The sequence below is a fragment of the Oncorhynchus tshawytscha genome, linkage group LG24 (assembly GCF_018296145.1).
Source record: "Oncorhynchus tshawytscha isolate Ot180627B linkage group LG24, Otsh_v2.0, whole genome shotgun sequence".
In the NCBI taxonomy this organism is placed as follows: Eukaryota; Metazoa; Chordata; class Actinopteri; order Salmoniformes; family Salmonidae; genus Oncorhynchus; species Oncorhynchus tshawytscha.
The window spans coordinates 7825314-7841967 of NC_056452.1; the positions used below are offsets into that span (position 1 = coordinate 7825314).

The 16654-nt window shown below is 42.8% G+C and overlaps 1 protein-coding gene across 1 annotated transcript; it reads right to left on the minus strand.

The window, feature by feature from the left end:
• Positions 1-8611: 8611 nt before the first annotated feature.
• Positions 8612-16591, minus strand: LOC121840658 (flocculation protein FLO11-like). The gene is made up of 3 exons (XM_042305204.1): positions 16586-16591; positions 11687-12644; positions 8612-9620 (listed from the first exon to the last, which is right to left on the minus strand). Exons 1-3 carry the CDS (start codon positions 16589-16591, stop codon positions 9457-9459), a joined length of 1128 nt encoding a protein of 375 aa, XP_042161138.1. The 3' UTR covers positions 8612-9456.
• Between the last annotated feature and the right edge of the window lie 63 nt (positions 16592-16654).

The following is a 16654-nucleotide window of genomic DNA, read 5'->3' on the forward strand; positions in this document are numbered from 1 at the left end:
GTTAATGCGAGTGTAGCGAAATGCTTGTGCTTCTAGTTCCGACAATGCAGTAATAACGAACAAGTAATCTAACTAACAATTCCAAAAAAAACTACTGTCTTATACACAGTGTAAGGGGATAAAGAATATGTACATAAGGATATATGAATGAGTGATGGTACAGAGCAGCATAGGCAAGATACAGTAGATGATATCGAGTACAGTATATACATATGAGATGAGTATGTAAACCAAGTGGCATAGTTAAAGTGGCTAGTGATACATGTATTACATAAGGATGCAGTCGATGATATAGAGTACAGTATCTACGTATGCATATGAGATGAATAATGTAGGGTAAGTAACATTATATAAGGTAGCATTGTTTAAAGTGGCTAGTGATATATTTACATCATTTCCCATCAATTCCCATGATTAAAGTGGCTGGAGTAGAGTCAGTGTCATTGACAGTGTGTTGGCAGTAGCCACTCAATGTTAGTGGTGGCTGTTTAACAGTCTGATGGCCTTGAGATAGAAGCTGTTTTTCAGTCTCTCGGTCCCAGCTTTGATGCACCTGTACTGACCTCGCCTTCTGGATGACAGCGGGGTGAACAGGCAGTGGCTCGGGTGGTTGATGTCCTTGATGATCTTTATGGCCTTCCTGTAGCATCGGGTGGTGTAGGTGTCCTGGAGGGCAGGTAGTTTGCCCCCGGTGATGCGTTGTGCAGACCTCACTACCCTCTGGGGAGCCTTACGGTTGAGGGCGGTGCAGTTGCCATACCAGGCGGTGATACAGCCCGCCAGGATGCTCTCGATTGTGCATCTGTAGAAGTTTGTGAGTGCTTTTGGTGACAAGCCGAATTTCTTCAGCCTCCTGAGGTTGAAGAGGCGCTGCTGCGCCTTCCTCACGATGCTGTCTGTGTGAGTGGACCAATTCAGTTTGTCTGTGATGTGTATGCCGAGGAACTTAAAACTTGCTACCCTCTCCACTACTGTTCCATCGATGTGGATGGGGGTGTTCCCTCTGCTGTTTCCTGAAGTCCACAATCATCTCCTTAGTTTTGTTGACGTTGAGTGTGAGGTTATTTTCCTGACACCACACTCCGAGGGCCCTCACCTCCTCCCTGTAGGCCGTCTCGTCGTTGTTGGTAATCAAGCCTACCACTGTTGTGTCGTCCGCAAACTTGATGATTGAGTTGGAGGCGTGCGTGGCCACGCAGTCGTGGGTGAACAGGGAGTACAGGAGAGGGCTCAGAACGCACCCTTGTGGGGCCCCAGTGTTGAGGATCAGCGGGGAGATGTTGTTGCCTACCCTCACCACCTGGGGCGGCCCGTCAGGAAGTCCAGTACCCAGTTGCACAGGGCGGGGTCGAGACCCAGGGTCTCGAGCTTGATGACGAGCTTGGAGGGTACTATGGTGTTGAATGCCGAGCTGTAGTCGATGAACAGCATTCTCACATAGGTATTCCTCTTGTCCAGATGGGTTAGGGCAGTGTGCAGTGTGGTTGAGATTGCATCGTCTGTGGACCTATTTGGGCGGTAAGCAAATTGGAGTGGGTCAAGGGTGTCAGGTAGGGTGGAGGTGATATGGTCCTTGACTAGTCTCTCAAAGCACTTCATGATGACGGATGTGAGTGCTACGGGGCGGTAGTCGTTTAGAGGTAAGAATATTCCGTCTATGAGAATATGTTGAAGGCTAGCTGTATTGGGTGCAGATGACTGCTCACTTTAGCATCTGTGTCTGCAGGTAATACAGACAAGGAGCTGTGTCCACAGGGAATTGTCACTAGATCCTTCAGTAGCTCCAGACAGATCGAACAACTGATCAAATCCATGGCCTCTGCCATTTTGATGCACACACTAACAAATGTAGCGTGAGAGCCAGAGATACAGTAAATGTCGTTTTCTGAGGAGTAGGACTGGCTTGTATTCCATAGACAGTGGCTTCCTGGCTCAGATGTCAGATCCACTCTAAAAAGAGAAGGTTCCTGGAGTATCCTTTAGGGGTTATTCCAATTGAAACTGTGGGGTGACCCCTAAAATGGATCCTCGAAGAACCTTTTGAATAACCTTTTGGGCTACACCCCCGTTATTGTTATGTGTATTATTAATAATACCAACATAATATTTTAGTTCTCAGTGCTTATTATGATTTTGGTGACAAAGCAGAATTTAAAAAATCCAAATATGAGGTAAACTCCCAGCAGAGCCCCAAGTCCAATGGGTATGTCCTCTGGAGTTTTGATGCTAATGTGTTGATGTTCTCCGTATCCATAGCCAGAATGATTTTGCAGTCATGGTGATCGAACAGGTTTCCTGTTATATTCACAGAGGTTAAGTAGGGTGAAGTCTGAATCCCCAAAACATTTGAATGATACAGATTAACAAAATATACAACAGTATTCATGCCTTGGTTTTTGTGGTAAATGTGAATGAAAAAAAAACTGCTTTGATAATAGTTTTCATACACATAACTTGTCCATAATGTAGAGGCCTATGGGATATTAATTGAAGAGGTTAGGGAGGAGGATGGTAAATGTGATCTGCATAATATGCAAATACCAATTGACATACCTTTTGTATACCTACTGGGCTGTATTTAGGGCTGCTCAGATCAGGAAGGGAAAGAGTCCGTTGCACAACTGAATGCATTCAACTGAAATGTGTCTTCCGCATTTAACCCAACCTCGCTGAACCAGGGAGGTCGTGCGGGGGGGGGGGGCTGCCTTAATGTCCACGTCATTGGTGCCCGGGGAACAGTTGCTGTTGGGGCTTAACTGCCTTATTCAAGGACATAACGGCAGATGGCAGATTTTCCACCTTGCTGGCTCTGGGATTCGAACCAGTGAATTTTCGGTTACTGGCTCAATGCCCTTAAGATGACCTTGTGCTGGGGATAATAAAAGGCCACTTTAAAATGAGCAGTTTGTCACACAACACAATGCCACAGATGTCTCAAGTTGAGGGAGTGTGCAATTGGCATGCTGCCTGCAAGAATGTCCACCAGAGCTGTTGGCGGAGAATTTAATGTTAATTTCTCTACCTTAAGCTACCTTCAACGTCGTTTTAGAGAATTTGGCAGTACGTCCAACCGGCCTCACAGCCGCAGGGAAAAGTACCCATTTGTCATACTTCAGTAAAAGTAAAGATACCTTAATAGAAAATGACTCAAGTAAAAGTGAAAGTCACCCAGTAAAATCCTACTTGAGTAAAAGTCTAAAAGTATTTGGTTTTAAATATAGTTAAGTATTAAAAGTAAAATGTAATTGCTGAAATATAAATTCCTTATATTAAGCAAAACCAGACAGCACTATTTTCTTGTTTTTTAAATTTACGGATAGCCAGGGGGACACTCCAACACTCACATATAATTTACAAATTAAGCATGTGTTTAGTGAGTCTGCCAGATCAGAAGAAGTAGGGATGACCAGGAATGTCCTCTTGATAAGTGTGTGAATTACACTTTTCCTGTCCTGCTAAGCATTCAAAATGTAACAAGTACTTTTGGGTGTCAGGAAAAATGTAAGTAAAAAGTACATAATTTTCTTCAGAAAAGTAGAGAAGTGAAAGTTGTCAAAAATATAAATAGTAATAGTAACCCCCAACAACAACTAAAGTATGACTTTAAATTATTTTTACTTAAATACTTTACACCTCCGTGTGTAACCATGCCAGCCCAGCACCTCCACATCCGGCTTCTTCACAACATTGGCAGTAGAATGTCCTTCCTGAACAGCTCAGTAACTTTCAATGTGGCACCATCATAGGATGCCACCTTTCCAAAAAGTCAATTAGTCAAAGTTCTGCCCTGCTAGAGCTGCCCCGGTCAAATGTAAGTTCTGTTATTGTGAAGTGGAAAGGTCTAGGAGCAACAACGGCTCAGCAGCGAAGTGGTAGGCCACATAATCTCACAGAACGGAACTGCCGAGTGAAGCGCGTAAAAATAGTCTGTCCTCGGGTTGCAACACTCACTACCGAGTTCCAAAGTGCCTCTGGAAGCAACGTCAGCACAAGAACTGTTTGTCGGGAGCTTTATGAAATGGATTTCCATGGTTGACTAGCCGCACAGAAGCCTAAGGTCACCATGCACAAGGCAAACTTGTGGTTGAAGCTGGATGAAATCCTGAGGGTTATATGGGATGGTCTAAGTTATATAAGGCAAAGGAGTGTGCCCTGCCACGTCACTTTATACACAGAAGATTTCCGCTAAACATAGAATCACAGTGTTTATCCTTCTCTCCATGACCACTGTGTCATGACTCCTACCGAAGGTGGCTCCCCTTCCTGTTCGGGTGGCGCTCGGCGGTCGTCGTCACCTGCCTACTAGCTGCCACTGATCCTTTTCCCCCATTTTCTGTTTATTAGTTGCACCGGTGTTTAGTTTAGGGTAAATGGTTGGGTGTTCTTTACCTGGTTGTGTGTGTGTGTGTATTTTGCTGGACTGTTTAGTTCCCCGTGTTTGGGGCGTTGGTTTGGGTTGGCGTCGTTTCACGGTTGTGGTGTATTAAAAGTAGCGCTACCCTGAACTCTGCTTCCCGCGCCTGACTTCTTCCTCCACAACACTCCGGGCGTTACACACTGATTACTTCACAACGAAGTTGACTACAACTAAAGCTGCCAATGTCTTTGTAATTGTTACAAACAAGCAAAGGATAAAAACACGCTTCAAATGAAAACCGAGATGACTGCATTAAAAGATAAATAGCCTACTTACGGTATAGGCCTATATAGTTCGATGATATGTTAATCAATGTCATGTTCATTCAGTTGTTTTATTTTGCCATTTGGCTACTGTGAAATGTTTTGCCTCAATATATTTCCTGATGTTTAGCCTAACGTGCGCATTTATTTGCCAAATCGTGATTTAGTGCATTATTATAGGGTAAGCATTTAGAATCTCTCTAGGAGCTGACCCGTCAGTATTGTGGCATAACTCTAATGTTAAGTTTGAATGGAGGAAGCGGATCAGACTGCAGCGCTGCCTTTCTATCATATCAGTATCGACACATGCCTCAACGATGATCTTAGCGAATCTATCTCTGCATGTTTTGTTTTTTGGTAAACGCATGTTACATCTTCTACATCAGTGGTCACCAACCTTTTCTGAGTCAAGATCACTTTCGCAGTCGAAAAGCAAGCTGAGAACTACTGCTTACATTATCCTCACACAAACAGTTTTGTAGGAATGAGGTTTGTGCACTAGGCCTAATACATTATCCCAGCATATTGGCAATATGATTGGCTGCCAATATTGTTAATCAGACCATATTATATTTCAAAACTCGAGCTTTGATAACAATAGATCCGTTAGTTTAGCACTTGTTGAGGCACTGTGGAGCATGAATTGAAATTATTTGTTTTTTTATTTTACTGGTCAACGAGGTCAAATCACGACGTCAGTGATCTTCAGGTCGAAAAGTCGGAGCTCTGGAAAGATGCCCGAGTTTTCGAACTTGGAATTCCGAGTTGGATGATAGTTCAAAACAAATTTTCCCAACCGCCTCTCACGGTCCCTGCTCTCCCCTTCCTTTCCTCCGGGGAGACTGACCAGAGAGAGGGGACAGTCTTCCACCTGATGGCGAAACTCGAGTCGCACCGCATCTGCCTCATGCACAAATGAATGTTGTTCCAATGACCAGAGAAAGTTAAATATTCCTTAATATTAAAATCGACACGACGAGCGGCTAATAATAATAAAAAGCAGTGCTATCGATACTTGGCTACTCGTTCATTGCAGCTGCAGCCCGAGCGGAAGTACGGAGAAGAGCGTTTTGTAATAGTGTTGAATAGTGACAGTGCTGAATATAACCTTAAACACGAACTTACTCATAAAAACCGCAGCTCTTTGCTGTATTCATTGACAGTCTCTCTGTGGTCATGGTTTTAAAAGTTATTAAATCTTACATGGAAGCTCTGTAACCACGGTGATTTGAGCTAACCGATTGGGCAGGCCAATAGGTGCACTCGATTTCCGTCACAGATTGGCCAGTCTGCCGAATAGGCGAAGTTTGTCTCATGGGAACACTTTGCTTACCCGGTGCACAGGACTTTTGAATCAAGTGCATCTACCCGCAACAGCTCAACACGATTTTTAAAAAGGAGCACAAGCTTTCATCGTTCGTTGGCTTTTCGCGATCGACCGGTTGTCGACCACTGTTCTACATCGTAACTGGCACAATAAACCTCCTCCACAGAGTCCAGACCACATTCACTCAGCCACTCTATCCTGGTTTATATCATGCCTATAAAGGATCTGTGAAGATACTGACAGCTTTACATTGATAAAGCTATGAGTCTGCTGGTATCCATGTATTATTGTAAGCTTTACTGGTTTACTGCTGATTTAGGACAAAGATTGATTTGAGATTGCTGATGTCATTGAGTACCGTGTGATATATTTTTATTTAATTTATTTCACCTTTATTTAACCAGGTAGGCTAGTTGAGAACAAGTTCTCATTTGCAACTGCGACCTGGCCAAGATAAAGCATAGCAATTCAACACATACAACAACACAGAGTTACACATGGAATAAACAAAACATAGTCAATAATACAGTAGAACAAAAGAAAACAAAAAGTCTATATACAGTGAGTGCAAATGAGGTAAGTTAAGGAAATATTTGCTTCATTTGCATGTGCAGAGTTGTAAATCAAACCAAGTGTAATAGAACTGATTGAATGGCTATTTTTACCCTGTAGCCATCTGCAACTTACCACAGGTTAGATAAGTTACACAGTTAACAAGAATCACTTTCTGCCAACCCAATACATTTTTCTTGGTCCTGTGAAGTTGTCAATCAAGCAAATACACGTGTGAACGCCAAACGTTCTTTAAATTTCAATTTATTTTAGAAGAAAGTGAATAATGCAAAGGTGCCAATATATTTGACCGCAACTGTAACTACCATCTAAATACATGGGTCATAGGGACACATTGTAAAGTAATACCATTAATGTTGTTATAGACCAATAAAACTGAGGCAATGATTTGTTGTTATATTATTAAGATTTCTATTGCACAGGATCTTTAAATAGTATTTTTATTTACTGTATGAGTCTTTGCCCTGCCAGGTGCTCCTGTTGACTAAAGCATTTGCCACAGTTCTTCTCCAGTGTGAATTAGCTGATGACCGCTAAAGTTTAGTCAACGTCATGAGCACTTTCCACATCCAGGGCATGGAAATTGTTTCTCTCAATGACTTCGCCGCTGGTGGCATTTAAGATCACTGGTCATTCTAAAGTGTTTTTCACACAAAAGGCACAAGTGTGGTTTGTCAGTGTTGTTTTAGAGCAGGTGCTGTTTTAAATAATTTTTCACACCAAGTGCATTTATGTGATTTCTCCTGTGTGCACCCTCACATGATTTCTAAGTGCTGACTTTACATTAAAGCATGGGCCACATATTGTGCGCGTGTGATTTCTACCCTGTGTGAATTGTCAAAGGATCTGTGAGCCTTGCCTTCCTACCAAAGTACAGTGCATTCAGAAAGTATTCAGACCCCTTGACTTCTTCTACATTTTGTTACGTTACTCCTTATTCTAAAATATATTTAATAAAAAGAAATACTCAATATTCTACACATAAAACTCCATAATGACAAAGTGAAATACAAGTTTATAAATGTTTGCACATTTATAAAAACAGAAATACCTTATTTACATAAGTTTTCAGACCCTTTGCTATGAGACCCGAAATTAAGCTCAGGTGCATCCTGTTTCCATTGATCATTCTTGAGATGTTTCTACATCTTGATTGGAGTCCACCTGTGGTAAATTCAATTGATTGGACATTATTTGGAAAGTGACAGACCTGTCTATATAAGGTCCCACAGTTGACAGTGCATGTCAGAGCAAAAACCAAGCCATGAGGTCGAAGGTAATGTGCGTAGAGCTCCGAGACAGGATTGTTTCGAGGTACAGATCTGGGGATTGGTACCAAAAAAATGTCTGCAGCACTGAAAGTCTCCAAGAACACAGTGGCTTTCATAATTCCTAAATGGAAGAAGTTTGGAACCACCAAGACTCTTCCTAGAACTGTCCACCCGGCCAAAGTGAGTTATTGTGGAAAAGGGCATTGGTCAGGGAGGTGACCAAGAACCTGATGGTCAATCTGACAGATTTTCTGGTCTGATGAAACCAAGATTGAAAGCTTTGGCCTGAATGCCAAGCATCACATCTGGAGGAAACCTGGCACCATCCCGACGGTGAAGCATGGTGAAGGCAGTGTCATGCTGTGGGGATGTTTTTCAGTGGCAGGGACTGGTCAGGATCGAGGGAAGATGAACCAAGCAAAGTAGAGAGAGTAGCGACACTCCCCATCCAACGTGAAAGAGCTTGTGAGGATCTGCAGAGAAGAATGGGAGAAACTCCCCAAATACAGGTGTGCCAAGCTTGACATGTCATACCAAAGAAGAATCAAGGCTGTAATCGTTGCCAAAGGTGCTTCAACAATGTACTGAGTAAAGGGCCTGAATACTTCTGTAAAAGTGATTTTTATATATTTATTATTATTTTATTTTTATTTTTTATAAATGTGCAAAAAAAAAAAAAAAATATTGCTTTGTCATTATGGGTTATTGTGTGTAGAATGATGAAGAAAAAAACCAATACATTTTTAGTATAAGGCTGAAACGTAACAAAATGTGGATAAAGTCAAAGGGTCTGAATACTTTTTGAATGCACTTTATTTGCCACATTCTGCGCAATAACATTTTTGTCCCGTGTGTATCCTTAAATGCATGTTCAGGGCGCTTTTGCAGCAGTAGTGCTTGCCGCAATCATTGCACCGAAATGTCGAGTGCGCTGGTGTTTTTTTTAAAGATAATTTGCTGATGGGTAACATTTCCACACAACAGGCACTGAAATGATTTCTCCCTTGTGTGAATTCTCTGATGTATTTTTAAACCCGAATGCTGTGCTTATGCCTTTTCTTCATACGGGACAGGTATATTTTCTCTCTGATTTGTATCTCACCTCCCCAGTGTGAATCTTAACATGTTTCTTCAGTTTTCCCTTACTGCTGAAACATTTCCCACAGTCTTCGCATTGAAACGATTTCTCCTCTGTGTGAATAATTCCATTTGCTTGTAAAGTGTATGCTGTCCAAAAGCCTTTTTGGCAAACATAGCACGTAGGGTCTCTCCCGTGTGTTAGATCCTAATGGCACTTTCAGCTCACTGGTTTTCCTGCCATTGGTAGACATTTAGAAGCTTTGTTCTTTCTTAGCCCGAATTGATTCGAGTGGCTTTAGTTTTGAGATAAATCCTCCACTTGCCTCCCCATCAACACAATCCCCGTTTTCACTCTTTACTGCAGAACATTTTGGGTTTGCTGCAGAGGGGCTGAGAGTCACCGGTTGGTTCCTATACTCTGATGTCCTCTCCATCAACTTCTGTTTTGATTTCTGCACTTGTGTTGTTGGGTAGACAGTCACTCTCTCGGTTTTCTTCACTTTGGGTTTGGTAAAGATGTGAAGCCTAAGATGGGTCTTGATCATTATCAGATTCACTTTTCACGCTGGAAGGCGTGAATAAGAACACTGAGGTTTCAGAGACCTGTTCCTCTCTAAACGGTATGGGCTCTGGGTCCTCCTGCTTCATATTTGCACTCCCCTTCTGCTCACAATGCAGCTGATGGGGGACTAGAGAGAAGGATGGAAAAGAGAGTATCAATGAAGAAACAAAACCTGTGACACATCTAGGACAGAATAATGAATAACTTGCGTGCTTGGTGAAACAGTTCATTCACAATACTCATATTGTGCTGGCAATAGCGTACATGCGCTACTGGCAGGAACATGGACCACCCCAAGTCCATGTTCATAAGCAAGTTGCAATGTAAATATTAATGTTCCTTTACATTTCATATTACTATATTATATAATACTATATAATATTAAGACTGAAGTCTTCCAGGCGGTTTTGTATGAAGGTCAATGAGTGTCGAATTTGGTCAACATAAAATGTCATTGCTAATTAGCCACGAGGCTTATTGGACCGAAAATACGTTTTGGAATGTTTAGGTTGTTTCCAATGTATTGATACAGTATTAGTGGATGCAAAATAATAAATGGAAAATAAGTATTTGGTCACCTACAAACAAGCAAGATTTCTGGCTCTCACAGACCTGTAACTTCTTCTTTAAGAGGCTCCTCTGTCCTCCACTCGTTACCTGTATAAATGGCACCTGTTTGAACTTATCAGTATAAAAGACACCTGTCCACAACCTCAAACAGTCACACTCCAAACTCCACTATGGCCAAGACCAAAGAGCTATCAAAGGACACCAGAAACAAAATTGTAGACCTGCACCAGGCTGGGGAGACTGAATCTGCAGTAGGTAAGCAGCTTGGTTTGAAGAAATCAACTGTGGGAGCAATTATTAGGAAATGGAAGACATACAAGACCACTGATAATCTCCCTCGATCTAGGGTTCCACGCAAGATCTCACCCCGTGGGGTCAAAATGATCACAAGAACGGTGAGCAAAAATCCCAGAACCACACGGGGGGACCTAGTGAATGACCTGCAGAGAGCTGGGACCAAAGTAACAAAGCCTACCATCAGTAACATACCACGCTGCCAGGGACTCAAATCCTGCAGTGCCAGACGTGTCCCCCTGCTTAAGCCAGTACATGTCCAGGCCCGTCTGAAGTTTGCTAGAGCGCATTTGGATGATCCAGAAGAAGATTGGGAGAATGTCATATGGTCAGATGAAACCAAAATATAACTTTTTGGTAAAAACCCAACTCGTCGTGTTTGGAGGACAAAGAATGCTGAGTTGCATCCAAAGAACACCATACCTACTGTGAAGCATGGGGGTGGAAACATCATGCTTTGGGGCTGTTTTTCTGCAAAGGGACCAGGATGACTGATCTGTGTAAAGGAAAGAATGAATGGGGCCATGTATCGTGAGATTTTGAGTGAAAACAGCAAGGGCATTGAAGATGAAACGTGGCTGGGTCTTTCAATATGACAATGATCCCAAACACACCGCCCGGGCAACGAAGGAGTGGCTTCGTAAGAAGTATTTCAAGGTCCTGGAGTGGCCTAGCCAGTCTCCAGATCTCAACCCCATAGAAAATCTTTGGAGGGAGTTGAAAGTCCATATTGTCCAGCAACAGCCCCAAAACATCACTGCTCTAGAGGAGATATGCATGGAGGAATGGGCCAAAATACCAGCAACAGTGTGGGAAAACCTTGTGAAGACTTACAGAAAACGTTTGACCTCTGTCATTGCCAACAAAGGGTATATAACAAAGTATTGAGATAAACTTTTGTTATTGACCAAATACTTGTCTTCCACCATAATTTGCAGATAAATTCATTAAAAATCCTACAATGTGATTTTCTGGATTTTTTTTCTCATTTTGTCTGTCATAGTTGAAGTGTACCTATGATGAAAATTACAGGCCTCTCTCATCTTTTCAAGTGGGAGTACTTGCACATTTGGTGGCTGACTAAATACTTTTTTGCCCCACTGTATAACAGAAAGGAGGATTATATTCAATGAGACAACTTGGCCGTGAATGTGAAAGCGCAAACGTGATTATTTGTGGATGCCAATATCACTGCATTTGGTATCTTCACTTGTAAATGCTATGGTAAAATGTTGAATTTACAGCTTGGGTTTAAAACAATGTCTTGCATTAATAAACAGAGATACAACACTGTTTTATTGACCATAATCACATTATGAAATAGCCTACCTTTTGAGCGGTGTAGGTTCCATTTACACTGTGTTCCACGGTTCTTCAGCGTTGTTGATGGTGGTGATGAATCTGCAACCAACTCATCCTCAACTGCTGACGCCGATACAGGCACAACCAACTCATCCTCAACTGCTGACGCCGATACAGGCACAACCAACTCATCCTCAACTGCTGACGCCGATACAGGCACAACCAACTCATCCACAACTACTGACGCCGATACAGGCACAACCAATTCATCCACAACTGCTGACGCCGATACAGGCACAACCAACTCATCCTCAACTGCTGACGCCGATACAGGCACAACCAACTCATCCACAACTACTGACGCCGATACAGGCACAACCAATTCATCCACAACTGCTGACGCCGATACAGGCACAACCAACTCATCCTCAACTGCTGACGCCGATACAGGCACAACCAACTCATCCTCAACTGCTGACGCCGATACAGGCACAACCAACTCATCCACAACTACTGACGCCGATACAGACACAACCAACTCATCCACAACTGCTGACGCCGATACAGGCACAACCAACTCATCCTCAACTGCTGACGCCGATACAGGCACAACCAACTCATCCACAACTACTGACGCCGATACAGGCACAACCAATTCATCCACAACTGCTGACGCCGATACAGGCACAACCAACTCATCCACAACTACTGACGCCGATACAGGCACAACCAATTCATCCACAACTGCTGACGCCGATACAGGCACAACCAACTCATCCTCAACTGCTGACGCCGATACAGGCACAACCAACTCATCCACAACTGCTGACGCCGATACAGACACAACCAACTCATCCACAACTGCTGACGCCGATACAGGCACAACCAACTCATCCACAACTGCTGACACTGATACAGGCACAACCAACTCATCCTCAACTGGTACAGGCACATCTATTTCAGCTCGTTGGTAGTCTCTCAGGGTCTAAATAAAATGAGTTAGATATGTCAGATACCCTACATTGTCATACATGTATTATACATGTACATTATGAAAATCATAACATGTACAGGGTACGAAATGCCATTCAGTCAATGCGATATCACAGAAATGTGTCTGGGAGACAAGGATACACAGATGAGATGCTAAGTAGCTAACAAACTAGTTAGGTGAATAAATAATACATTTAAGATAGCCAGCTAGCTAATGATCTTGGTCAAATAACTATCATACTGAATAAATAAATTGTACTTAATAAATCAAATAATTCCTACCGACCCATTTCCAGTTTTTGTGCTGATCGAATCTGGACATTAGATGATCTATGTGGGGTGCTTAAATGAGGTTGTTGATGATGTTAAACGCAGGGATCGGACAGAGTGGGGTAGCAGTCTTAACAGTTCTCTAAATCCCATTTGGAATGATATATTTCCAGGTATATAATTTCGGTCGGTGCACTACACACACGAGAAAGATGGGTTTATAGAGGTTGCAGTCAGGGTTGTTAAGTACTTAAGTAAAAATACTTTAAAGGAAGTTTTTATTTTTTTTAAATATAGAGTGGGGTAGCAGTCTTAACAGTTCTCTAAATCCCATTTGGAATGATATATCTCCGAGGCTCTGCATCTGTCCTCGTGCTCCTAGACCTTAGTGCCGCTTTTGATACCATCGATCACCACATTCTTTTGGAGAGATTGGAAACCCAAATTGGTCTACACGGACAAGTTCTGGCCTGGTTTAGATCTTATCTGTCGGAAAGATATCAGTTTGTCTCTGTGAATGGTTTGTCCTCTGACAAATCAACTGTAAATTTCGGTGTTCCTCAAGGTTCCGTTTTAGGACCACTATTGTTCTCACTATATATTTTACCTCTTGGGGATGTTATTCGAAAACATAATGTAAACTTTCACTGCTATGCGGATGACACACAGCTGTACATTTCAATGAAACATGGTGAAGCCCCAAAATTGCCCTCGCTAGAAGCATGTGTTTCAGACATAAGGAAGTGGATGGCTGCAAACTTTCTACTATTAAACTCGGACAAAACAGAGATGCTTGTTCTAGGTCCCAAGAAACAAAGAGATATTCTGTTGAATCTGACAATTAATCTTAATGGTTGTACAGTCGTCTCAAATAAAACTGTGAAGGACCTCGGCGTTACTCTGGACCCTGATCTCTCTTTTGAAGAACATATCAAGACCATTTCAAGGACATCTTTTTTCCATCTACGTAACATTGCAAAAATCAGAAACTTTCTGTCCAAAAATGATGCAGAAAAATTAATCCATGCTTTTGTCACTTCTAGGTTAGACTACTGCAATGCTCTATTTTCCGGCTACCCGGATAAAGCACTAAATAAACTTCAGTTAGTGCTAAATACGGCTGCTAGAATCCTGACTAGAACCAAAAAATTTGATCATATTACTCCAGTGCTAGCCTCTCTACACTGGCTTCCTGTCAAAGCAAGGGCTGATTTCAAGGTTTTACTGCTAACCTACAAAGATTACATGGGCTTGCTCCTACCTATCTCTCTGATTTGGTCCTGCCGTACATACCTACACGTACGCTACGGTCACAAGACGCAGGCCTCCTAATTGTCCCTAGAATTTCTAAGCAAACAGCTGGAGGCAGGGCTTCTCCTATAGAGCTCCATTATTATGGAACGGTCTGCCTACCCATGTCAGAGACGCAAACTCGGTCTCAACCTTTAAGTCTTTACTGAAGACTCATCTCTTCAGTGGGTCATATGATTGAGTGTAGTCTGGCCCAGGAGTGGGAAGGTGAACGGAAAGGCTCTGGAGCAACGAACCGCCCTTGCTGTCTCTGCCTGGCCGGTTCCCCTCTTTCCACTGGGATTCTCTGCCTCTAACCCTATTACAGGGGCTGGGTCACTGGCTTACTGGGGCTCTCTCATGCCGTCCCTGGAGGGGGTGCGTCACCTGAGTGGGTTGATTCACTGTTGTGGTCATCCTGTCTGGGTTGGCGCCCCCCTTGGGTTGTGCCGTGGCAGAGATCTTTGTGGGCTATACTCAGCCTTGTCTCAGGATGGTAAGTTGGTGGTTGAAGATATCCCTCTAGTGGTGTGGGGGCTGTGCTTTGGCAAAGTGGGTGGGGTTATATCCTTCCTGTTTGGCCCTGTCCGGGGTGACCTCGGATGGGGCCACAGTGTCTCCTGACCCCTCCTGTCTCAGCCTCCAGTATTTATGCTGCAGTAGTTTGTGTCGGGGGGGCTGGGGTCAGTTTGTTATATCTGGAGTACTTCTCCTGTCCTATTCGGTGTCCTGTGTGAATCTAAGTGCGCGTTCTCTAATTCTCTCCTTCTCTCTTTCTTTCTCTCTCTCGGAGGACCTGAGCCCTAGGACCTGAGCTCCAGGACTACCTGACATGATGACTCCTTGCTGTCCCCAGTCCACCTGGCCATGCTGCTGTTCCAGTTTCAACTGACCTGAGCCCTAGGACCATGCCCCAGGACTACCTGACATGATGACTCCTTGCTGTCCCCAGTCCACCTGGCCATGCTGCTGCTCCAGTTTCAACTTCCACCTGACTGTGCTGCTGCTCCAGTTTCAACTGTTCTGCCTTATTATTATTCGACCATGCTGGTCATTTATGAACATTTGAACATCTTGGCCATGTTCTGTTATAATCTCCACCCGGCACAGCCAGAAGAGGACTGGCCACCCCACATAGCCTGGTTCCTCTCTAGGTTTCTTCCTAGGTTTTGGCCTTTCTAGGGAGTTTTTCCTAGCCACCGTGCTTCTACACCTGCATTGCTTGCTGTTTGGGGTTTTAGGCTGGGTTTCTGTACAGCACTTTGAGATATCAGCTGATGTACGAAGGGCTATATAAATAAATTTGATTTGATTTTGATCTCCAGGTATATAATTTCGGTCGGTGCACTACACACACGAGAAAGATGGGTTTATAGAGGTTGCAGTCAGGGTTGTTAAGTACTTAAGTAAAAATACTTTAAAGGAAGTTTTTTTTTTAGGTATCTGTACTTTATATTTTTGACAATTTTTACTTTTACTCCACTACATTCCTTAAGAAAATATTGTACTTTTTACTCCATACATTTTCCTTGACACCCAGAAGTACTTGTTACATTTTTAATGCTTAGCAGGACAGGAAAACAGTCCAATTCACACACTAGTCAACATCCCCTGTCATCCCTACTGCCTCTGATCTGGCTGACTCACTAAAAACACACATGCTTCGTTTGTAAATTATATCTGAAATGTTGGAGTGTACCCGTAAATAAAATAAATTGGTGCCACCTGGTTTGCTTAATAAGGAATTTGAAATTATTTATACTTTTACTTTTGATACTTAAGTATATTTTAAACCAAATACCTTCAGACTTTTACTCAAGTATAATTTTACTGGGTGACTTTTACTTTAGTCATTTTCTATTAAGGTATCTTTACTTTTACTCAAGTATGACAGTTTTCCACACCTGGCTGCAGTGAAGTCCAATAGTGTCTGATTGAGGCCCGCAATTCCTGCATGTGGCCATTCCTGAATCTGGAAACGTGCCTATTCTAGTCTTGGTACGTGCGTTCAAGCTAACAGCTCGCAGATACAGCGCGGTAGGCTGTGCGGGTAGGCTAGTCTACATGAGATTATTAAGGATAAGACTGAGAATATGTTTATTTATCAAACGGCAGTCAAGCATGGATCATCATGTCACCAGAATCAGACCCTCCAAATGTATAGGAAAGGAGTATCAAGATCACTGTGCACTTTCCCCACCCTGTGAAGTTCATCATAAATGACTTCATAAGTATCTTAATAAACTGCAAAGTTTCCCGAGTCGTAGTGGGAGGACCACACACACACGATATCATCGAGTGACTCCAAGTTTACTTTACGATGGTTATTGTATCCATTTTTGCATAACTAATTTTACAGGCATAAAAAGATACCTCCATGTTGAACAAACAAATTCTGTCGCATTTATACACATTTACTGAAACGTCCTTTTTCCATCACAG

What these genes read in the sequence shown, in the direction of transcription:
- LOC121840658 (XM_042305204.1), bottom strand. An exon ending in GAACCTACACCGCTCAAAAG is followed by an intron (nt 9,621 to 11,686) that starts GTAGGCTATTTC and finishes CCTTCTCTCTAG; the next exon opens with TCCCCCATCAGCTGCATTGT.